Genomic DNA, 25729 nt, shown 5'->3' on the forward strand with positions numbered 1-25729 from the left:
TCGTTCTCTCATTATTCTTTAGCCACGTCTTAATGCATCTTCTTAATATCTGAAGGTGTATGGGTTCTTCATTGGCCAAAAGTTGTATTGTTTCTGCAGAGATAGTTTTTATGATGCCATGGGTTCTAATTAGCATTAATCGCTGTACTCTTATTAATTTTTGCCTTAAGTTTTTGTTTAGAAACAGTCTATGACCCCAGATTCCGGCACAATATTGTGCAATAGCCATTAGAATAGCTTTGTTATACAATTTAAAAATTTTTCTGTCAATTTTAAAATCTTTCATAGCCACTGTTAAGAGTTTGTTGGCTATTTTTTTCATCTTCTCTGTTGTTTCAGTTATATGTTTTTCGTAGTTTAGTCGTTTGTCTAGCCATACACCTAAATATTTGAATTCATTCACAATTCCTATTTTAGTGTTCCTAATTTTGATTATGGGTTCTCTCTGTAGAGTTTGGCCAAATACTGTAATTTTCGTTTTATTAACCGATAGAGTTAATTTATTTTCTATACACCATCTTTCTAGATTTTCTAATATTATATTTCATTTTTGCACTATTTGTCTTCTTGAGGATGCTGTCATCACAATTGCTAAATCGTCCGCATATCCAACTACACCTAATGTTTCTTTTAGATTGTTTAGTTTTCTTAAACATGGTTGGAAAGTAATGTCCCACATTGTACGTCCGCATATTGAACCCTGTGGGCATCCTTTGGTGCTTATTGTTGTTATATCTTTTCCTGGAGATTTTAATGTAATCGTTCTGTCAGTACAGTAATCCAGCATGATGTTGTAAAGAGCTTTGCTAATTTTTAGTTTTTTGAGTTCTTTAAATAGTGCGGGCCACCATAGATTGTCAAAACCACCACTAATGTCGGCATAAATAACAACTTGGTACTTCTCCAGTTTACCATCTTCTATGAGGTCAATTAGTCTTTTTACCGCTGTTTCGGTGCTTTTTCCTTTTTTGAAACCATATTGCAATTTGTCATTATTTAAAATTCTGTTTTTGTTTATTCTTTCCACAATGGTTCGTTCGAAAAGTTTACTTATTACATTTAATAAGCAGATAGGTCGATAAGATTTTGGATCGTCATTTTTCTTGTCATCTGACTTTTTGAATATGATTAAATTTGCTTGTTTCCACCTTTTTGGAATTCGTCCGTTTTTAAAACACAAGTTGAAGAGTTTTGCTAGGTATGGTGCCCATGTGTCAGCATTATGTTTAAAAATTTCCGATTTTATTCCATCCGGTCCAGGAGCTTTTTTGCTTTTAAGTCGTTTTATGTTATTTATTATTTCTTGGTTTTCTATTACTTCTATTCTGTCTTCTAAAGGTGGTAATTGCATTTCTCTTCTTATGAAACTTTGTGAGTTATTATCTTCTTCAGGTATATCCTATGGTAAAAGAGAATTTATTAGATAGTCTATTGTTTCTTCCCAATTATTTGTATATGTACCATTTGTTCTTTTTAGAGTTGAGAGGGTGGTAGGTACTTTAACTTTATTACTTATAATTTTGTAGGGTTCACCCCAGGGATCTAGATTTAAATTAGTTTCAATGTATGTTTTCCAGCTATTTTTCTTTGATTCTATTATTTTGTTTTCATATTTTTGTTTTAACTCTCTATATTTGTTTAATCTGTTTTGTCTTTGATTATTTTCTGATGTATGTTGATAAAATTTCCTAGCTTTACGTGGGTCAAATGGGTCAACATTTGTGAATGTGTCAGTTTTTCGTGGGTAAACAGGACATGACCCTCAGCGAAACATCACTCACTGTGACTCAGTGACCCACCGACCCGCTACGAATCACCGATCCATTCTGCTCAGTGCATTGCAGACAGCACTGGTAAATTTGTGTACGTTTTATCTTTTGAAAACCTTTATTTTCCTTCTTTTTTGATTTGTATCTAATGAAAAAGGAATTTCAGGCACTTTTGGATTTAGATATTTGCAATTGTAATAATAGGAATAGAATTTAACTTTTTTCTTTTCTTTAACTACTGGAAAAATTGTTTTATTACAAGTATAACCTCTTTAGTCATTGAAGAGGACGGTGTGGATCATGGGTCAGTTGATGACATGAGTTTTAGTGGGTCGGAGTTGAACAGAATGGTTCAGAGTGATTTATAGTGGGTCTGTGTGGATCAATGGGTGACGTTGGGTGGTGGGTCATCGTGGGTCAGTGTGTTTTGGATCAAGTTTTCATTCACCCACGCCATTTCTGGTTAACATTATACTAAAGAGGAGAGATTCCGAATGTACGCATCGGCGATTTTCCTCAAATTTTGCACGTAGATAGTACCCATCCAGAAAGCAATAACTGTGAAACGGTTCACTTTATCACTTCATAGAATTCGAGATACAGGGATTTGTCTGATTGGCTAAATTAAGACCTCAATAATTTATCCTTCTACAAGGGAAGTTTCCTTCATCGTTTCTGTGGCGAAGGCGGAAGAGTACGCAGCTAGTAATCATAAGGTTGAAAGTTCGCGCCTATCATATAGTACTTTCTTTTCTTTCTTTTTTTCGTGTTTTGTAGACTCACCTAAACATAAACAAATCACGCATATATTCAATTTAACTTATTTGGGGGGCGAAATTTTGTGTTTCTTTGGCGTTTCGTCGCGTCTCTGCCGCTGATGGGTAAATTTTTACAAATGGAACCTGAGCCACGGGGGATCGTCGCTGCGGGACCACCAATTTCTGGCGATAGGTCAATAGTTGACCCTCTGTGGTCCATCTACGCTTACAGCTTGGGGTAGTGAACGAAGTCTTTCCGTTCGAGACTTCATGACTACGATTTCGGTAGTCAACTATATTTTAGTATTCCGATACAAACCGTCTATAGTTCATGTTTATACACGGTGTTGTCAAAATAACAACACTAATAAAATTAGTAGTAGTAATAGTAGTAGTATCATTGATAATATAACAATTATATTGCCTATGTATTGTCTACAGGATTTGACTTCGTTTCGTTTGACTCGACTCTAATCCGAGTCGAGTTGGAGGAAATTTTTCGCGCCGCGTTCTAGAGTAGACGTCAAATATGTCCTTTATATGTACACCCCTCGCATTCACCATAGCTAACCCAACAGTACTCTTTTTCAGACTATAAGAAATATGGTTAAAATCACTCTAGGCCAGTGGTTCTAAACCTAACTTCTATCACGATCCCCTTGTATCACATCCTCTTTCCAACAACTTCATTATAATTTATGTTTTATAATAACCTTGTATGGGTTTTGTAGCATATCTTTTTCTATAATAGTAGGATCCATTTCTTGTTTGTAGTGAACAGTGCCGTGCCATGGAAAATAGCGCCCGGGGCGATAGTATACGACGATGTTCCCGTACATATGAGTGAGATCGACAGACTAGCTGCGAAGCGCAATAAAATTTTCAAAAGTAAACTGCTTTGCCTTGATCTTGAGCACTTTTTATTACGTCTTTCATTATATTTTATACATGTGCACATGCACTTTCCTAACATGAGTAACACACTACCTACTAATTTCATGGCCCCTTTCTTCGGCTTCCGGCGCTCAGCCTCCATGTCACGGCAGTGATAGTGGATACAGTAACAGTAATATATTCTGTATGATGAAGGTACTGCTTCAAAATGGATGTTAAACTCCTTCATTGAAGGGGCCATTAAAGTAACTGATCTAAGCCCCAACTTCATGACCAACTAATAGTGCGACAAATCCTTGCAAGTGGTTTTCTGTAACGAAAACTTGGACAAGTTCTGCCTGATGAGGAGAGAAGAATATTTTGCTCTTGTATCTGCTGCTTTAAAAGTAATAATTCTATTTGTTATATCGTACCTGTGCGAAAGTGGTTTTTCTTCCATGGTAAGCATTAAAACAAACACAAAACATACTTACAGTTGAAAATTTCTTGACAATGTGCTCACGAATATTGAACCGGACATTGCTGCACTAGTGAAATTGTACCTTTGTTAGATATCTCATCAGGTTTTAATTTTAATTGTATTTCAATATGCAGGTTTTGTTGCATTTGTATTTTTCTGATATTTCAATACACAGTTCTCATTAGTTTCATATCAAACCTCTTTCATTTATATTCATCTTTAAATGACTCTGCACCTTTTGAAAATGTTTAGTAGTCTTATTTTTTGTTGTTCTTCACAGTAAAACATATAAAAATATGGCTATCAGAACTAAAATTCAAAATAATATTTACAAATAATTTTCGGTATTAGACTCTAACTATATTTATCTCTTCCGCTTACCTCCGCGACCCCCATTAAACCCTCTCGCGATCTCCTAGAGGACACGACCCCTAGGTTGAGGAACCCTGCTCTAGGCATACGTGAGTTATGTTGGAGCGATCAATCCATTACCTCTCTCAATCTCTTCATGTGGCCTTTGCGATTCGTGCCATGTAATCACCAAGCATGTTGAGGCATTTGTTCCACCATACCACGATTTGTCGGTGTTTAGATTCATTGTTGCCTAGGATGGCAGTTCAGAATTGCCTAGAAGGCTTCCTGCTGATAACGAAACCAAAAGCGAACAACGTCCTACACTTTGGCATCGTTGTCAATTTCTCTCCTACCAGGAATTTCTTCCTTGCTATGAACATCTTTTGCGACCAGACTGTAATCACAAGGGAATAATCCATACTCTTCCATCTCAAGACTTAAGGGTGGCTCCTCCCTGTGGTTTTGTCATTTTAGGAAGACAACATCGCTTACATCACGATGATCGCAGATGCACGAATGTTGATCGTCTCACATCTTGGAGGAAATCCAGAAGTGGTTCTCGGCGGTCTCCAAACACTGTGGGAACCATTTTACCGGTTGGTGGTGTTGTTCAGAATGTATATCTTACTAGCGAGCTAGGCTGGTTCTACGCTATGCTCTCTCCAATATTGACTTAGGATGTAATGCAGTTACCAGCAACAATAAGGTTAAGGAAACTTACGTTTTTTCTCGTAACGGTACTTATGGTTTAGTGAGAACCTTTAGTTTGCCATTATCAATATCGTTAAGGAAGATGTAAAATATATTTAATTCAATATTTAATGTTCGTTAAACTGTTACTCACCATATGATTCGTAATTTACATCTCAATGCAAATGATACGTAAGTATAAAGGACAAAAAACACTCTGTTCATCTAGTACAACTAGCAAGCATAATATATATAGGTAAAAACTTAAGAATACATTTGGAAAACGTAAAATCATATATGCTTGAATTGAAAACGTAAATATGTATATATAGCGTGCGCGGGAAAAATAATATGTAAGAAAATTCTGTCTCTCAGGAAGCTTTCTTTTCTTCGTGACATCTACTAAACTTTTTAATATAGTTTATTCAACTCAGGTTTAAGAACGACTTACCAAAGGTGGCGTATCAGTTGTAGATCTCAAATATCGAATTATCTCATTTTGTCCAATTTCTGACTTTTATTGTATTTTCCAAGCACGATAGATATATTGTAATTAAAAAATAAAATTAAATTATATTTAGTATACTATAAAAGTAAAGGAAACTTCTTGCTTATGAAATGTGGATCCATGTAGCATAAAACATAAGGAAATTACATGAACCTATTTCCAAGGAGTGACTCCCAACCCTGAGTCTCTCTCCTTCCAGTGGCTAGTTGTATATGAACTTTATTTTCACACTATAATATTTGGTTACTATTTAAAAAAAATGTATTCTTGTTTGTAAGTAAGAAAAAGTTCCAGTAATAGATAATCTTTTTATACACACTAAAATATTTTACTCATTAGAAGCTATAAATAAATATTCTTGTGTACAAGACCAATGTGCAAGAGATTTCAATAACTTACATTCACTATGGAAACACAAAGCAAACATCAAACGTCATACATATATCTCATACAGAAACTGTACTGCCTTCAACCAATGAATCAAATTCTTACTTGTTTCCAATTTCCAGTTCTTGTAATCAAAATCACACCACTTCAGTGGGAGAGCATATAGACAGCGACAATGATGCTAAATTATTAGTTACAGTAAGTTCAAGAAAGCAGTACACTCCTCACTCCTATGTTTCGTAAATGATCTGTACAACATTCCAAATTTCCCAAGGAACGCCGTGTGTCAAATACTTGAAAATGCCAGTGAGTGTTATATATATATATATATATATATATATATAATACTTATTTCCATTCAGGACGACACTTTCATCAGGTCAACAATTCCTGTCAAAAAATTAACAATAAAATAACTATATAACTACTAACTACTCTGCAGTATCGCAAGAAATCATGCCAATATTATTATTAAACAGTGACGTATTTGAGTAAAATCTATATGCTTTCTTCCAAATCGAAACTAGCTATAACCGCTTAACTTATAATTTTTTTCGCTAAAGCCGTTCCAAATTTTATAATTTTTTCGGTACAATGTAAATATGCTATTTCAATTTAGTCATTTCGTCAATAAGCATTGGCCTTCAATGCAAAATATTAGCCGAAAATAGTTAAATGAATCTTACCGACATCTAGCGAACACCCATACACTCAGCTGCGTATGGCGAACGTAAGGATTCGTCGTTTAAATTAATATTTTAATCTTTTTTCTTTGCACGAATATATTCGTGTTCATAATTTTAGGGCAAAACAAAAATAACGTAATAATTCGTGGTTTTAAGTTAAGCGGATAAAGAGAAAGGATCAATACGCAAGGCATATTGTTTTCCACAGCAATTCTAAAGCTATTCCTTTAGATAACAAATAGAAATTCTTAGAGAAAATAAATGAAGATGTATTTTATATGTTCTGGACAAAGGCTATTTGATAGTTGACGAAACAATTACAGTGGAAAAATACTATATGCCAAAGTTTGTAGCGGGTTACTTTACAATTATTTCCGTTCAATTACTTAAAACGGAACAGAAATTTCAACTGTCAGCAGTGTAGGTAAATAGATTTCTAATTTGAATGGCATAAAATGAAGTAATATCGTCAGGGGTATTGTACGGTAAGTTTCTGATTTGACAATGCAATTTAATTACATGGGTCCAACTGTGTGTGATGTTCCCAATGTCCAAGTTTAATACTGGCTTATTTCTGTCAATAATAATAATAATAAAAGTTTCAAAAATTGAAAAATTGCAAACATTTCTCTGTTTCATTCAGTGTTGTTTAGTTTTATTATAATGGTTCTATGCAACTTTATTTTTCAATGGAGGAATTCTTAATTGTAATTATTTATATCTATTTAATTCTTATTACCACCGACTGATGAAGAAGCCACCAAGAACCTAGGAAACGAGTAGTATTCAATTTTTAAATACAGATGATTCTTTTGGTTATTTATGATTTATTAGGAAGTTCTTTTAAGCAACCCTACGATGTATTACTTTTACCTAGGTCAAATTCACAGACCATACGATTTAGTTGAGTCAACTGTATTCGTTTTTCAGTGTGCGTATGAAAACAGTTGAAAATAAATACACTACATAACTTGTTTATTGCTATTTCTCGATTTTCTTAATTGCTATTTAATATTCACATATAACGTTCTGTCAATACATCAGATGTTATATTTTAAACATAATAATTACTTACGTCGTAAAATGATTATATATATATATACAACTGATATATTTCAATGCAATCGTTTTACATAATTTTCATGCATTGAGGGAAAGAGAATATCATAAAAAATTGTCACATGAGCGGGTATCGAACTCATGAACACATGATTTGAAACATCGGGGATCTACTACTGAGCTAATATGACCGCTCTTGAGAAACTGCTTCTAATGAATTTAACTGAGTTCATACGTAAATGTTCTTTTCCGTACGGAAATCACAATGACTAAACGAGAGTGTGAATACATAATTTCGAAATATTGTATCATTAAGTATTTCAATCAATATTTCTCTTTTCTACATTTAATTGCATTTCAATATGTCTTATTATATTTAACTAAAGGAAAACATATATGTACATTTTCCTGATTGCTAAGGTTGACTTGGAGGTTCGAATCAGCAGCTTTAGTTTATTGTTTTCCGAATATACCCAAATTGGACTTCGAAAGAGTTCGTCTCAAAACAGCCATCATCATATCACTGGATCTGTTTGGAATATAGTATATGTTTCTATACGTGTGAAGTCAGTTTTCATTCTTTAAACAGCTTTCTGTATGTAATATATAGCTTTATGGAAACTTTTTAATACTATTGCAATATTTCTCGCACCATTTTAAGATTTCTTTTGCGAGTCATTGACCAAGTCGTTGACCACAATAGGCGTGTGGTGCAAGTAACCAATCACATGTCAGGTTCTAGCTTTTACCGATTGCTTCTTGCTCACAGCTCAGAGCATTGGTAACTATGGATAGACGTACATTAGTAATTAGTTCACGGGAGTTGGTAGGCTATTCTCCAACTGCAGCTAGCAGGCGGTTAGGTATCCCGGCCTCTACAGAAAGGCGATGGGTTCGGCAATATGGTGCTACAGTTCAGACTGGTAATTTGCGATCTCCTATTCGTCCTCATGTGTCTACCGAAGCGGAAGATGCGAGACTAGTAAACAAAGCCCGGTGAGATCCACTAAGGACGTCTAGACAGCTAAGGGGAACTTCTCACTTCCAGGCAGTAAGCAGACAGTTTTGCAAAGGCTTCGCAATGGGGTTACGTGGCCGTGTTGCTACCGTGAAGGTAAAGTTCTCAGACGAACATAAAGTTTACTGTCTCGCGTTTGCACATGCGAATGTAGCTCGCAACTGGGAAAATAGTTTTCTCAGATGAATCCATGTTCACAACATCAAATGAGGGACGCCGTTTTGTGTATCGTCCGAGAGGCACCAACATGATACTGGATATATGGCTGCTGGCAATCGCAATGGCCATGTATCTATTTCATGTTGCGGTTGGATTTCCAGTCGCGGAGCAGGACAGTTTCACAGAATTGAAGAACATCTGGACAGTGCTCTGTACTTAGACGTTAAGAGTAGTATCATGGCACCATCTGTACGAGTACTTCAGCCTGATGGTGTAATTTAGTTGCAACAAGACCAGTCGCCAATACATACTTCCCGAGTGGTTCAGGAATGGTCCGCAGGGCAGCCTGAGAATGATTTAATCGACTGGTCGCCTCTTGGAGCAGACCTCGATCCCATGGAAAATATGAGGACAGAGGTGAAGCGCACTCTGAGGAACAATTAGCTTGAGGCAAATCCACCAAGAACTTGGGACGTCTTGTGGCATCTTGTTTCCGAGACATGGCCGGAGGTAGGGGGAAGGAGATAGATTTGTCGCCCTTTTTAATACATTCCATGCCCAGAAGAATGAAGCATGTAATAAATTCAGAACGGTCTTGGATATAATATTAATGTCCTCACCTTAACTCCCGAAAACAGCCCTATTCAGGGCTACCTAAACGTTTCTGAAAATATTTTGTGCAATGTTACTAACAAAAAATTCGTTGCAGGCTTTGAACTCAAGACCTCATCATTGGCAAGCCGGTACTCTACCAGTGAGCTAACATGACAAACAAACCCCATTCGAAGAAACACGATTTTGAATTTTCAGTGTTTGATGACAATGATACTCATTTACATTGCAAATGTATTCAACTTGGGATATTGCCCAACACATGCACACACACACACACACATACACACACACACAGAGAGAGATAGAGAGAGAGAGAGAGAGAGAGAGAGAGAGAGAAAGAAAGAGAAAGAGATGAATATACAATAGCATATCATCGTATTGAAATGAAACTCTGTCACGACTTTCCGTTCTAAAGAGAATTTCTGTTTCTTTTCGTGACATTAAGGGGATCGGGAAAAGTTGTCTGTCTGGAACCAGGATACGACTTTGATTACTCTGTTTACGCAGTTTCTGTAACCTTTCGGAATATATTGTATTTCAAGAATGTAAATCACATGCTGTAATGAGAGTGTTGAAGAGAAATAACACCTATATGACAAATAGCAGCAAACATTCTCATATACAATACCGACGTACTGTGAACAAGTACCTCAGTTGTTGCATTTTAAACATAATAATTACGTATATTTTGCAATGATTATATTTTATATATACACAACTGATGTGTTTTAATGTAAATATTTTATAATTTTTTTTCATGTATTGGGGAATACAGAATTTTATAAAAAAGCATTGACCCAGATGCGAATCGAACTCATGACTTTATATCCAAGGACTTACCATTGAGCTAACACAAGCACTCTTCGTAACATGCTTCTACCGATGTGTAACGAACGGGCTCTCAAGACAATGGTATTTATATGGACTGCAAACGTTGTTTTTGTTCTACTTTGACTTTTATTTTAGTACTCAGGCGAGAATTTTGTTCTATGTCTTAACTTTGAGCGTTCTTTTACAAATGGAAAGATTCCTTTACGTATCTAAATATTCCATTATGTATGGAGAGCTAAATGACAAACAAGCTTGTGCTGGCATAAATACAATGTTTCGAAATATTATATCGTTAAGTATTTCAATCAATGTTGCTTTTCTCTACATTTGGTAACAAGTCTTATTACATTTAAAAGAAGAAAACACATCTGCAAACTTTTTCCCGATTGCAAAGGTTGGCTTGGAGATTCGAACCTGGTTTACTTTTTTCCGAAGATACTCGAAGTTGCACTTAGAACATTTTTGCCTCAAAATAGCAATAAAGAGTGCCGCCAAGCTTTCTGAGACAAGGTGTAGGGGAAGGTGTTGTACCTTTGTACCTGTGCTTTTCTCGAATTTAGAGCTATCTAGGTGCACTGATTAAAATTCGTTTGAAAGAGTAAATAAAAAAAAAGCACTACATACGCATTTGGCTGTTGTTTACTGAGTGTTGTGCCGAGTAGTGTTCGTTTTAATTTTTTCACCCCCAAAACGAAGATTCTTTGTAGTTACCTTTTGAGTTTTGTGCATTCGGTTTTCGCAACTTGTGATATTTATTTGGCCAAACTTGGGATATAATCATTGGTGAATACAGCAATACTTTTAGTTTTAAATTCTATTCAATATTTAAGCTAGTGAAGAACTTTTTTTTTCGTAATGGTGGTTCTCTTGTACCTATGAACATTAATGCATCGTGTACCTTTGAACGATAAATAATATTGTTTAAAGCTACACAATGTAAGTAGTTAAAGCAATTGATATATTTTATATAGATTGGGTTAGGATATAAAGTTATTAATTATAATTTTAAGTAGTTTCTAAATATTCGCTTATTTTATAACATATAAGGTTATGTTAAAAGAGTTGTATATGCTCAATTTTATTGTTCACAAGTTTTTGTTAGAACCTCTTTTCAATTTTTAATTTAATTAATAAAATTTCAATTCTGGAGAGCTTTTAATACCTAAACCTTTTATTGCAGTTTATAACTATAAATATTTTTCTTCTTTTTATATTATTGCCTCAGAAACGTTGTAATTATCAATTTGTTCAAAGGTACAAGAGGGTCTGTTCAATGGTACATGACCATAATGTACCTGTGAACAAAGCGGATGCTTTCTTATTATATCCTATAAAAGCTACTGTAATTATGTAACAAGTTTAAAAATCATCCTATCTGATAGCAGAGAGATGGATCTTCAGATGTACGACAAAAATTGGGGGAAAAGTGCTGAATATTAGCACCAAAATTTCGAAGACTCTAAAAGTGTTCACAGGTACAACGCCTTCCCCTACATATTTAAATAGTATAATGATTTATCGTTAAAATTATCCGGTTAGAATAGCAAAGTTAACGGTTTTAAATTTCTCGTTTAAAAATTTGTTTAATAAGAAATTAGTTTCAAAATTTGTGTTTGATTTTTCTTAACAATTTTGCTTTAATAAATGTTTCCTTTGATGATTTTTTAGTTTTAATTTTTTTGTTAAACGTTGTAACTCGTAAAGTTCTTTGACAATATTTTGATTTGAAATTACTTCCGTTTCAAAGAGGATTAGTTTGAAAATAAAATTTATTTGCTTAAAATGTTTAACATCAAACATTTTTGTATTCCTCAAATTTTAGGTGAAAATTCGTTCGCTACAATTGTTTAAGCTCCTGAAATTCTTTAAGGAACATATTAAAAATATAATATGGTATACAAGCTGTGTGTATGTATTTGTGTGTGTGTGTGTGTGTGTGTGTGTGTGTGTGTGTGTGTGTGTGTGTGTAGAGAGAGAGATTGAGAAAGGGAAAACATTCTGTTAGTTGTACCTCCCGTAAGCCACTCAGACATAGAGCATTATATAACGTTATTGGAAGCAAGGGGAAATATGATGAAAAGTAAAGTGAGAAGTGATATGACGTGATAGGTGTAAAGTATGATATATGCGTGTTTATGCAGAGGGTTCAGTTAGTTGCTACCAAACTAGTGCGTCAATAAGACCAGTGCAGAAGGGAGTGAAAAGAATGAATCGTGATTTGAACCTCAGTTAGACTTCCCAAACAATAAACACCTATTATAAAATGAGTGAAGTAGCCATCCATAGGCTATAATACCTCATCTACAAATTCAAGGAGGGTTCTAGGCACCAACAAAATACTCATTAATAGAAACACAAGACATGATAAAATATACTCTTCATCCAAATGTGGCCAGATGACAGCCAGTTTCTTTTATCCAACTTTCTGACATCAATTTTCAGTTCATAACTTGAAAGGGCCTTTTCTTTCAAAACTAGGCTTGTACTTCAATATAAGGCTATGATTTGGTAATAATGGTGATTAAGCATGACTCATATAGCTGAATCAGATATCACTTCCCCTTCCTTACTTTTTAAAAGATATAAAACCCCTCTCTCCAGACTACATAATACATCATCATCATCAGTGTATGACAGAGTATCACAAGACCTCAAGCATACGTCTTCTTGCCAAAAGAACTACAACGGATATGTTCTAGGGTCCTAAGTTCCAATAAAAGGATTAAAGTGCTTGCCCATAGCATCATAAATACCCAATCTTAAGAAGATACGGGATGTACAGGTGCAGACCTTTCGAAGGGAGCTACGGGAGGGTTACATACCTGTTCTAGGCAGCTATCAGAGAGAATGACATTGTTGCCTCCATGGAGTCTAATACACATTCATAAGCATAGGACCGTATGCATCGATCTTAGAGCGTCAGAGTGTAGAATTACCATGTAAACTGTTTGTCATGTGACTCTCAACAGCCAATGTGACCATTTTGGTTGTGTGTGAATGTGTGTATCACTTTATTGGGGTGGAACCCGGACTCTCTCTTTAAAGTTCATAAGTACAGTAAGGTACCCGTCTAGAATACTATAAACCCAATCGTAAAGAACAAAAGATACACGATGGTTCACCACGAAATCTACGCTCGTTAAAAGTACGGGGACTAATCTGATCCTCGGTATCTATAAATAAGAATAAACTGCTCATCAATATAGTCTGATACCCATAGAAGCGCAAGCATTCATCTTAGAGGTGAGAGGTGCATGGTAGACTCATCCTGCCCATCCTAGGAAACCATAGGGATACGTATCTGTCTTACACACTTATTAAAGAGAATGTGGTACCGTTGCATAGGACCAAAATTACCAATCTTAGTATAATTAACGTCGATAAACTTGAAATTTTAAACTTCCCTGAGTTACATATTTCTCGAATTTAAAAGAGTTGGTTGTTACAAAATTTTGCTTTGTGAGAGTATACACCGCTCTCAAAATCAAGAGTTTAATGATCTATGACGTCATACAATCTGACCGTGGTCAATGACATAACAAGGTAACTTCCAATAACCATTACAACAATTTGCCTCCCAAGTAGCATTTTGGGTTTGCAAATGGTTGGGCCAACCGACCATGGTTGGTTGGCCAACGGTGATTTTGGCAGTACTGCAAATCGTTATGCCAACAATTATTTGCAACGTTGGGCCAACATAAGATTGTGTACAGTTGGCCAACCAACCAATGGACGGCAGTGTGCCAACCATGGAGGCGTTGGGCCAACGAAATTCCAACAAAATGCCAACGAGAAAATCACAGTTGGCCAACGATCGTTATCCTACTGAACGCCAACAATGTGACAACAAAATAGAACATCGTCTTTCGATGCGTTGCCGAAACAACGATGCACCTACGTTGAACCACTGTTTTGTTTTCGCTTGTTGGCATCGATGGTTGATGGATTGTCGAATTTACCGTTGGCATTTTGATAGTGGGGTTTGCTAACAATTTCTTAGAAATAGACAACGGTTGGCACACCGTTTGACAACGAAAATGTTACTTGGGCTAAAAGTGGGGCTTACTATTTATATTGTCCATGGTTACGATGGTCTATTTTAGTGTATCTTAAGCAATAATAAGCACCTATTTTCCTGAATATTTCCTATTTTCTTCTGTGATTAAGCATCTAGTACATAACTATGACGTAGATTGAGGATATTTTCGTAAATAAATTGAATCGTTAAAATTATGAGTTGATTTGTGCCATATATATGGAATACAGTTTTGGAAAGAACTAAAGATCAGTTTAATGAGATCCTGATTGAACTGTGACTTGCAAATATTTTAGTCATAATAGTTGTAATATTTTCCTAATACCTATCCTATAGTATTTCGTGTTTTTTGCCGTTTTTACAAGTGGAGTAGAAGCACTCTGCGCCTACATATCAGTCGATGCAATCCGAAACAACAAACTGGATTATTACTTTTAAATTCATTAAAGTATACATCTAAAACTTTTGCGGATAGAATATTGGTGCGCTATTCTATAACATTTTTGACATTATTTTTCTCGAAAAAATGTCAACATTGGGTTTAGTTGGCAAATGTTTGAAAGAGTAAAATAGTTATGGAAAGGATGATATCATTTGGAATACCTGACTAATAAAGTAATGTAAATTTATAGTCAACACCGAAAACTTAACACCTAAGTAAACTAGGGTTAATTTTGTGTGAAGAATAAACTGTTTCTGTTAAAAAAGGTAATGGAACTATATTGTTGTTAGTGACCCATATGTAGCTGATCCGATTTTCAGTGTTAGCGACTTCAACCCACTACGACAATTTAAGCATCAAGTTGAAACCGTTACAAATGTTTAAAGGGTTGTAAACCTATCCTAAAATAACAAATTCTACACAAAAATTATCTCTAGGGAACTTCATACGTTAAGACAGAAAATAAATAGAATCATATTTGCACATAATATTTCAACTATAATATATTATATTGTACGATTTATTTTTTCTAGCCCAACCAGTTGATTATTGTGATCATTATTAGAACGCTGGCTGAAACCAGAGGAAGTGGTGTACTCCAAATTAAGTATTTCTTTAATGGAATGGTAAAGTGGATGTTTTCTGTTGCTCGAATTTTTAATTACTGTATCATGTAATGTGTTTTTTATTATATTTTTTGTAATTTTCTGTGAAACACATTGTATAATGCCGTATTTTGTATGACCTGTTTTATTGTAAAATTATACTGTATTGGTGGTATTTAACATGGTAACAATTTAGTTACTTTTGTATTTTATATAAGGTATATTATTATATTACTGTCTTTTTGGTGTTAAAGATGGTCACAAGTTAGTTAGTTTTGTATTTTGTGTGAAGTGTTTCATTATATAATTGTCTTATTTGTATTGAAGATGGGCATAAGGTAGGCGTCTATTATTTTATTTTCGAGCGACGATAGGACAGGAGAAAGTGCTGTATAATAATTACGATAAAAGTAGATTCCAAATTCGGCGAAGTTAGAGGTTACATGACCAATAGATTCCAAAGGAAAGCTCCTGATCCAATGAACGGATAAGTTTAAAGCTATTTTCATTTGACTTAACAGCCACTAAATTCGTATAACAATTGCAATTAGAAATGTATCGAAATGTGGGCACTTTTATCACAGGCATAAGCTCTACTTTGAGGAGTTTTTCTCGTGAACCCATTGGCTGATAAGTTTAAAAATAGCTTCATTTACTTCAGCATCCGTATATTAGTATAAAAATCGCCTAGAAATTAATCTACGGGCGAACTATTTTTACTAGTGGCCTGATCATTTATTGCTTGCGATTTTCTGGAAAATGGTTGTAGAAATTTTCTTTATATTTCATAAACACATATACCACTAATATATAATGATACCGCGACTTTACTGTGTGTGCAACACGGCATTTTCACAGAGAGGCAAAAAATTAGCATAAAACATACTGAATTGCGACATATGAAAAATTATTATTGAACATCAATCTCTCTTGTAGATGACAGAATCACATGTCTTCATGATGATGCAAGTTCAATTTAGGGTAGATTGCCTTAGCCCTGGACAGTTCCCTATACAAGACATTAAAAGTTGGAGCATATCGATGCTAGTAGCAACATTTGGCGGTCGTCAATAATTGCAGGAAGACAAAATACCGTAATTGGTAGGGTGTGTGTAGTCTGGCTTAAATTAGTATGTGCTTAATCGGTGTACAGTAGGGTGGGCCGATTTTTTTTTGAATTTCTATTGGCGGGGCTCTGGAAAAGTTGAGTCGTGTTAGTTGTCTACATAGAAAATTTGAATTTTTTGATAAACCCTTCGTTTGCCTCATGGGACTTGAAAATATTTATAGCTGCTGCTATGCAACCTCCAAACCACTACGAAGGAAATTGTGCTGCAGAGCTTAACGTTTGTTTCTCTTTCACACTGAAGCATTCTGAATGAAAATAAAATGAAAATAGAACATAAGAGAACAGTGAGATGCGATATTGTTCCTATGTGGTTAAGAATTATAATAAATAAGACAAAGAAATTATATTGATATGTTCAAAACACATTATGAATATACGGTGGGTCATGAAAAAATGTTGATAAACCTTCCCTTACAGCCCTCAGCTCGTTTCAGCGCATACGCTCCGAAACTCAACCGAACGTACCAAGAAGAGGTGGTTGCAAATCGAGTTCCACCCACCCACTTCCGTTTTTTCTCTCATTTACATTTGGAGTCAAACTTTTGCATTTTTTAGAGACTAATTTTGTCCTGATAAAGCTTGATCCGCTTCACACACTGATGCTGGCGCTTGTGAAGCTACTTTTATCATCCTCTCTACGCTTGCGTATGGCACGGAAAACATCGAATCTCCTCAGAACCTGTAGCCGCCATTTTGATACATGTATTTTCTTCTATCTGGCTCGAAGAGAGTTCTCTTGTTAATGGTGGTTCTTTGACGTCCGTTGAGAACTAATCGATCATCTCATCATATTTACTTGTGTCTAAGTTTACTTTCGGAACATCGAATTCACGTAGACATAATTTCTTTCCCTGTCGAGAATTTTTAAAATCTTCTCCATGCTTGTCCTGGCTCCTGTCGGTGATCAATTGTCACAATGTTTTCCGGATGGGCAAAGTAAGCCTTGGAACTAATCACAGTATATACGATCCTCCTTAATTACTCTGGAAGAAAGGATTCCGATCGATATAGAGCCACAAGGGTTGCGTGTCGTTGGTGAAAGAAGAATTTCGCTTTATTTCAAACCAAACTCGTGGATATAATGTACTGAAATACTGTGCAAGCCAACTAAGTGCACCTTCGGGATTTTTGGTGCTAATATATAATCGGTGAATGCGAGAAACTGTCGTCTCCAATGTGACATGACAATTGGTCCATCCTTTTTCTTCAGAAAGTCTGGTGGACAGAAACGTGAAACGGCTCGGCAAAGGTCAAAAAATGTTTGCTGATCGTTACTGGACTTGTATAAAATTACAATGTTTCCGACTTCTTATAAAACAACGCTTTATGTATTATTACTCTCGTGTACAATGTTGTAGGTAAATATATATATTGCATAGCCGATTGCAATATATATATTTTTTAATATTGCATAGCCGATTGCAAAATTACTTGATATCAGATTACTTGACTAAAATTTTCTTCATAATATAAACATGCCTAAAAGAAATTGTTCACCATATATCTAGGAACGTGACAAAAACTACAATGCAAGGTGACAACGTTTTTTTTCATTCTATACATAAATAGCATGAACTGGAACATAAAAATACAGTTTTTTGTCTAATTGATAACAATTTTTAACCAGTTACGAAAAATTTTGCATTTGCCTTTTCTCTTGCGTTTTATTTTCAGCCTCAGAATGCTTCAGTGTAAGAATGGACCAAAGGTTATAACTGTGCATCGCAGTTTTCTTCGCAGTGTCGTGCGGATTGCATATCCGCAGCTATAAAAATATTCAAACACCATGCGGCAAAGGAAGGAGTTGACTAAAAAATCCCAAATTTTCTGTGTAGATTACCATTAATACGAGGCAATTTTTCCGCAACCCGGCCAAGCGAAATTGAAATAACTATTTTTTTCGGCCCACCCTACTGTAGAGTTTTTGTTGCTCTACTCGTGTGCTACATAGTTAATTTTGAATTATTTTGTGTGGTTATTTTAGGTAAGTTAAACACTTTTTGTTCTTACAAGTTAGTAAAGATTGTGTATACGTAGGCAGTAGAGTAACATTACTATCTAAATCAATAGTTCCTTAGCTTAAAAGGTGTATTATTTTTCGTATGTCGGATATGATCCTAATGTCAGACAGCACATGCAGTACCGGACAAATTTTCCCAAGTGATAAGGAGTTTACTAAAGATCCTGTACGTTTTTAAGCTGTGTCATCAGAATGGCAAACTCCAAATTTTCTTTCGTACATCATACGAAAATGTGCATGATACAATTTGAAAGCATGTTTCATTCTGAAGAGTAGATACGGTAGAGCTGCTGTAGTAGATACTTAACTGAAAGTAATCCTTTTCCTGTAAAAATGCAATAATCTGAAGCAGCTAAGGGAGATAGAGTGGAAATCTAAAAGGGGAGGGGTGGGGACTTCAGAAAAAAAACCTAATACTGTGAACTAACGCTCCACAAAAACTCACTTTAGTCGCGACACAAAACCTATATTAACTAGACTAGATCAATATCAATTTTGTAGCAGTTATTTTGAATCCAAGTTTGTACAGCACACACGTGGTGGTTAGGCGTTAATTAAATAATTATTTATCGAATAATTGCGAAGAACAGCCGCCTTTGTGCCTTCTGCATCCTACTCTTTAATATTAATCTCCCGTGTGTTCACTTCGACAATCACACTTTCCAGTGGTCAGGAAACATTTCCGCACTTGAAAGTTGTTTGTCTTGTAACGTATGATCTTCCATCTTTAAGTTATTATTCTTACCTAAGTCTGTTTTCTAATTTAATTTATTACGTTGTAATTTTTATTTAAATGTTGGTAAACATGTCAAAGTGAAATATATGAACTTCTGCTCCTTGGTGTACTTGGAGTATATATCTATCTACGTAAGCTTCTATTGTATTTCCCTGTTTTGGGAATTTTCATGATTTCTGGCCCTCGTCTTCGATGACTAGGTTAGAAGCCATGAAATCTACTTGACCTACGGGAGCAATTTTTTCTTCTTCGTTAGCAGCGCCTAGTAATATGGGTTGTTTGTTAGTGCTATATTTTGGGTAAAAGTGATATACAGTAATTCATTATTCAATATGGTGCTCCACTGAAAATATTTAATCGAAAGCATTATTAAGAATGTTGGCTTGATAATTGTAACTTTATGTCGGCAATAGACGGTTTTATCAACCATATGCCCTACGTGATCGAACAGGAAACTTACGTATTGCATCCAATAGAATTACATATGAATAAATATATCATTCCTCGAAGTAACGGCTACGGTAAACATTAAATGATCAATAGACATATTACAGCAGAGTGAAATAGGTATAAACTTCAGACACTACAAAATACTTTCATTCGCTCTTACCGCTGGTCAAGTGGCTAGCACGTGTGCCTTTGGTGTACGGGGTCCCGGGTTCGATTCCCGGTGGGGGAATTTTAATTGTTCTAAATGTTTTTGTATCCGTGTTAGTGTCGTTCAAGCTTAAAGGAAATGATTGTAAAACGTGTACAACCGAGTAGAAAATAGAGACAACTTACTCAGATATGTTCAATGAATCAGTTAGCTTAAAGAAAAGAAACAAAGTGTCTAAGTCATTTGTCTAAATTGTAAAGAACTCTTAAAGGTTAGTTTCAGTCCCACCAAAGTAACATTTTTCTTTTACCTGTTCTCGAAGTTTCTCTTTGCATTTCTATCGGATTCGAATAAAAAACTTCGAATAGAGACCACGTTGAATTCATTTATTGAGTAAGCCTGGAAATCTTATAAGATATGGCTATGATTTTATTATTATTATTATTATTATTATTATTATTATTATTATTATTATTATTATTATTATTATTATTATTATTATTATTATTATTATTAGTTAAAGTACGAAGTTTCAAATCAGGCAATGCAGTATTTACGTAAACTAAATGATAATTTATTTGATAATATTCACTAGCCCATTATACATTTGTGAGGTTTTGCTTTGGGAAATGAAGTGTATACGATATTGAGTAGTAAAAATATTACAATAAAAATATGTTATTAAAAATATTGATTAAGTAATTGGAGTTGAACATGCTTTCCAGTAAGAATTATATATAGAGAGGATTTACTTTAAAGTGAGATGCATACGAATATTCTAGTTTTATTCCGATTAGAAATCGTTAACTTACACAATACTATTTACTTCATTAGTTCTATAAATCTTCATGCTTATCGTATTAAAATTCTCTTTAAAATTATGATTTTGCCATTTCAAAACGTAGAACGAGAAATAAATGTAATATTCTACCTAGATATTTGTTAATAAAACCTTTCAAAAAGTGATGATTTCAGGGCATGACCTGTGGTAGAATTTGAGACCCTGTCGACATAAATTATCTAGCATAATTGATGTCCGATCGTTTAGAGGGGCTGATTGTGACACTGACCACGACCTGGTAGCAGCGATAATACGAGAGAGGTTACCGTTGAATAAAGGTAATATTCATTGTCCGAAAACGGAGAGATTCAATTTAAAGAAATTAGAAGAGAGCCAGGTAAGAGAGAAATACCAGATTGAAGTTTCGAATAGATTCTTTGAATAGATTCGGCTTTAGAAGATTCGGAGTGCACTAGTGTTGAGGATACTTGGATTAAAATTAGAGATAGTATTAAAATTTCAGGAAAAGAAAAATTGGGACACGTAGGAAATACGTAGGAACAAAACATGGTTCGACCAGGAATGCATAAAACTAGCAGAGAAGAGAAAACAGGCAAAATTACACTGGCTACAAAATCCGAATGGAATAACTACACAAAATTTCGCAGATATCAGGCGGGAAACTTCCAAAACTTTTAGAACAAAGAAACGCGATTTTCTGAATGCTAAAATTAAGGAACTTGAAGATAATAGTAAAAATAAAAACATACGGGACATGTATAAGGGAATCAACGAATTTAAGAAAGGCTATCAACCTCGTGCTTATATATTAAAGAAATCTTACGGTACAGTTCTCACTGACACGGATAGCATCTTAAATAGATGGAAAGATATCTTTGACGATTTGCTTAAAACGCAACCAAAAACTAGTGTGCGTGGAGAAAAGGAGATACACACCGCAGAATCGTATATTCCAGAACCCAACCGAATAGAAGTAGAAACCGCTATAAAGAAATTAAAGAAACACAAGTCTCCGGATGTAGATGAAATTCCGGCTGAGTTAATTTTAGCCGGAGGCGAAAAATTGTGGAACAAGATACACAAACTCGTTCTCCTTATCTGGAACAACGAAGAATTACCACAAGAGTGGAAAGAATCAATCATTGTCCCAATTCACAAGAAAGGCGACAAAACTGACTGTAATAATTATCGAGGCATTTTTGTTCTGTCAACATCCTATAAAATCCTTTCAAATATTTTATTAGCAAGACTGACCCCATACGCAGATGAAATCAGTGCGGATTCAGACGAAATCGATCAACTATCGACCAAATATTTACCATTCGCCAAATACTCGAAAAAAAGTGGGAATACAATACCCCGGTACATCAACTATTTATTGATTTTAAAAAGGCGTACGACTCGGTTAAGAGAGAAACATTATACAACGTTATACAGAACTTGGAATACCGAGAAAGCTAATTAGATTAATTAAGATATGTTTAAATGAATTCCAAAGTAAAGTCCGGGTAGGAAAATTTTTGTCCACGAGCTTTCACGTCGAAAATGGCCTGAAACAAGGAGATGCGTTGTCGCCATTATTATTTAACTTCGTTCTGGAATACGCTATAAGGAAAATCAAAGATAGCAACCAGGGCCTACAGTTGAACGGTATCCACCAGGTTATGGAATATGCTGATGATGTAAATTTAATAGGGGATGATAGGAGAACAATAGAAAGAAATGCAGAGATCTTATTAAACGCTTGGAGGGACATGGGTTTAGAAGTCAATGCAGAGAAAACTAAATACATGGAAGTGCGTCGGAACCGGAATACAGCAAATCATGGATGCGTTAAAATATTAAATAATACTTTTGATAAAGTGGATAGTTTTAAATATCTATTATCAATATTAACAGAGGAAAATCATATTCAGGAGAAATTAAATGTCGACTAAAAGCAGGGAATTCATGTTACTATTCGGTTCAAAATCTCTTGTCGTCGCAAATTCTGTCGAGGAATTTGAAGTTCAAAACATATAAAATGATAATCATACCTGTTGTTCTATATGATTGCAAAACATGGTCGCTTACTCTGAGAGAAGAACATAGACTGAAAGTATTTGAGAACAAGATCCTGAGACGAATATTCGGACAAAAAAGGAATGGAAATGGGGAATGGCGGAAACTTCATGACGAGTATCTACATAATTTATATGGTTTACCAAACATTGTTAGGGTCATCAAGTCTAGGAGACTTAGGTGGGCGGGTCATGTAGCTAGGATGAAAGAAAGTAGAAACGCTTTTAAAGTCTTGACTGGAAGACCAATCGGAAAACGACCACTAGGAAGACCTAGGCGCAGATGGGAGGACAATATTAAGATGGATCTCGCAGAGATTGGAATACAAAGTAGAAACTGGATGCACTTAGCTAAGGATAGAAGTCAGTGGAGAGCTTTTGTGAACGCTTTATTGAACCTCCGGGTTCCATAGAGCCATATCTTCGATCATGCTCAAAGTGGACTAATAAAGTTCTATCAGTTTTCTCTCATTCATATATTGGCCATTACCCGGGGAGAATCTTCTGAAATCATCAATGCTTATAATTAATTTTTCATTACAAATCAAAAGATAATAATGAAATATTGAACATACTTAATATTTTGTTCTCAGCTTTGGATTTTAGATTTGCAATTTATATAATGTTCCCTTCTAATCGAATTTGAGAGAAAAGTAGTTTCCAAAGATTTGTTGAAAGAAATGTGCTCAGTCCTCTGATGAAAATTGGAACACACTTCTAAGAAAAAAGTGAACAAAGCGAATACTTCCTATAGGGTTTGAACACATAAACTTATGATTGATAGACTATTGACCCAAACCGCTCGACCGTCTTCACTGAGTTTCTTTAGACTTTTGTGTAAATTGGTTTGCTGCTCCACACTTTTTTTTTGTTTATGTCGATACGTCTATAAGTTTATGGTGAGTATTTGGACGTTACAGGTCTTGCAATGCATAAAAGTCTTTTTTTTCTTATAAATTACATTCAATTTTACGTCCTAATAACTTATATATCACAGGTTGAATCTGCGAAATGATTGGGGTTGGAGTAATCGTAAATGTTTTCATAGTTAGGAGCCTGGATATGCAAACCCGCTTAACGTGGGGATTTACTTCTGTGAAATTTGGTACAATATACGTATAATTTCATTTATGTACAAATTGGAGAAAGTTTTTTACTCTGTTCTTTAACTCTGTTCTTAAAGTTTGAATTTAATGAAATTCAAAGAGAAAATAAACGTCAGGCTTGTCCGACAATAGAACCAGTCCTCCTGTGTAGCAATGCCAGTGAGCTAATCATACACTTCCAGTACCTCCTCCAGCAAGTCTGCGCTCTCCTGGTCACTGAATTGGGGCTGGAATGGTTAGGCACTGGTCAGCATAGCGATACAATAAGAAAGAGGCCTATCCTACTCTACTCTATTCTACACAAGCACATGTAAGTTGCGTAATTTTGCATGAAAAAATAGTTTTTATGGTACATCAGTTTGCACACATTCTATCAATCTGCACAAAAAAAAAAAGCATTTGACATTCAATAGGAGAATAAAAGTCCTGAGTATCGTACAGAATCATTTTAAGCAAGGAAAGGGGATCTCCCTCTCTATACATATAGATCATTCACAATTGTAATCATTGCACTAATATGATCTCTACACACTGAGAATAATTTATGCACTTACCTTAATCAACAGAAGAGGACCAAGATTAATTGACCTTCTATCGTCATCCACCATTTTCATCAGTATTTACATTAAAGGACACTATACTAAAAATGATTTTTTTGTAACTCAGAAGGGATGTATGCGAATCGCTTCAGCTAGATATTTATGAAAATTGGTACCTAGACTAGTTGTGGATTGCTAATGATCGTGGTAATAGTCACGCAGTGCGGAAATGCATTGTTTACCCGCTATGTATAATACATATACCAAGCCGTAACTGGGTGTGGGTATGCCGAGCTATACCTCAAAAATGCTGGAAAAACGCGGAAAATGAAGAAAATGTGCAGGTATCCCCATATCTGCGGAAGGAGGACACGTGACCAAGAATGCGTGAGTAGTGTCAAACAACCAGTGTTGCCATCCCATCATACAATTATAGTTTTTCAAATAGAACGTATACCATTTTATGGCATTAAACAATTGGCGTACAACATGAAAGAAAATAGGCAAATGATGGATTATCAGTGTAGCTGAATATCGGAGATATGAAGCTCAAAATTTGAGAAATGATGGGGTCGGTACAATGAACGAACAAATGCCCAACAACAATAAGACTGCAGAAAGAACAGATGTACAGTAGAGAGTAAACTACAGCATGCAGAGCATCCAATGACTAACAGACTTGATACGTCATATCGTAACTGGCTTGATACTTTATACGATTCGTCATAGCCTTGTGTAGCTAGGCCAGAAAATGTACGCATTTTACAATACTATCTATGGCTTTTCTGTTGTACGTATTGGTGTATTATGTTAAAATATCTTCGGCCTGTATATTACTGGTAACCTAAATGCAGTGTGTTTTGTCTTCATCGTTGTCTCACATACTAATATTTCCTATACCTTCGACTGACACCTATCACAAGTCACTAGTTTTTGCGAACCTATTCTGACGTACTTTCTTGTCACAGATTTGTTACTTTCCGTGCCACCGTTTTTCTGTACTTTTTAAAGGCGCTACGCCGTTGTTTCTGTGATTTTTGAAGCCATTGAGGATTTTATGCAGTGTTGCAAGCCCAAGGCGGTTCGTTTTATAGCTCTCGGAACGATTTGAGATACCGATTCCGTAGAAATGCCATTGGAATTACAGCGCAAAAGAAGATTTGCTGTTCACATTTCAGCATTATGCCACATGGGACTTCTTGTTTCTACGGCTACTGTAACGTGTGCTCTCTTTTTGGTGAATCCTGTACAAAACTCGTTGGTTACTGGATGCTGTGTATGCTGTAGTTTACTCAGTACTGTATATTGGTTTCTTCAGCATTTTGATGTTATTGTACATTTGTTTGTTTCTCTGTATGGACCCCAATCTTTCTCAATTTTAGAGCCTCACATCTCCTTATTTGGCAACACTGATAACCCATCTTCTGTTTATTTTCTTTTATGCCAATTCTTTTAATGCTTTAAATGG

At 35.2% G+C, this 25729-nt stretch overlaps 1 protein-coding gene across 2 annotated transcripts in view; it reads left to right on the plus strand.

Moving 5' to 3' along the window:
* LOC145683553 (phospholipid scramblase 2-like) overlaps nt 1-15451 on the plus strand; it is a 126290-nt gene extending 110839 nt beyond the window's left edge. For both annotated transcript variants that reach the window (XR_014131147.1, XM_081754893.1), the window contains one exon: nt 15200-15451. Coding sequence is in view for 1 of the 2 variants with exons in the window: in XM_081754893.1 (XP_081611019.1) it covers nt 15200-15231 (32 nt within the window). In the remaining variant the exon portion in view is untranslated. The remainder of the gene's footprint in view (nt 1-15199) is intronic.
* Nucleotides 15452-25729: the final 10278 nt, after the last annotated feature.

This window comes from Thermobia domestica, chromosome 4, assembly GCF_964235325.1.
Source record: "Thermobia domestica chromosome 4, izTheDome1.hap1.1, whole genome shotgun sequence".
Classification (NCBI taxonomy): domain Eukaryota; kingdom Metazoa; phylum Arthropoda; class Insecta; order Zygentoma; family Lepismatidae; genus Thermobia; species Thermobia domestica.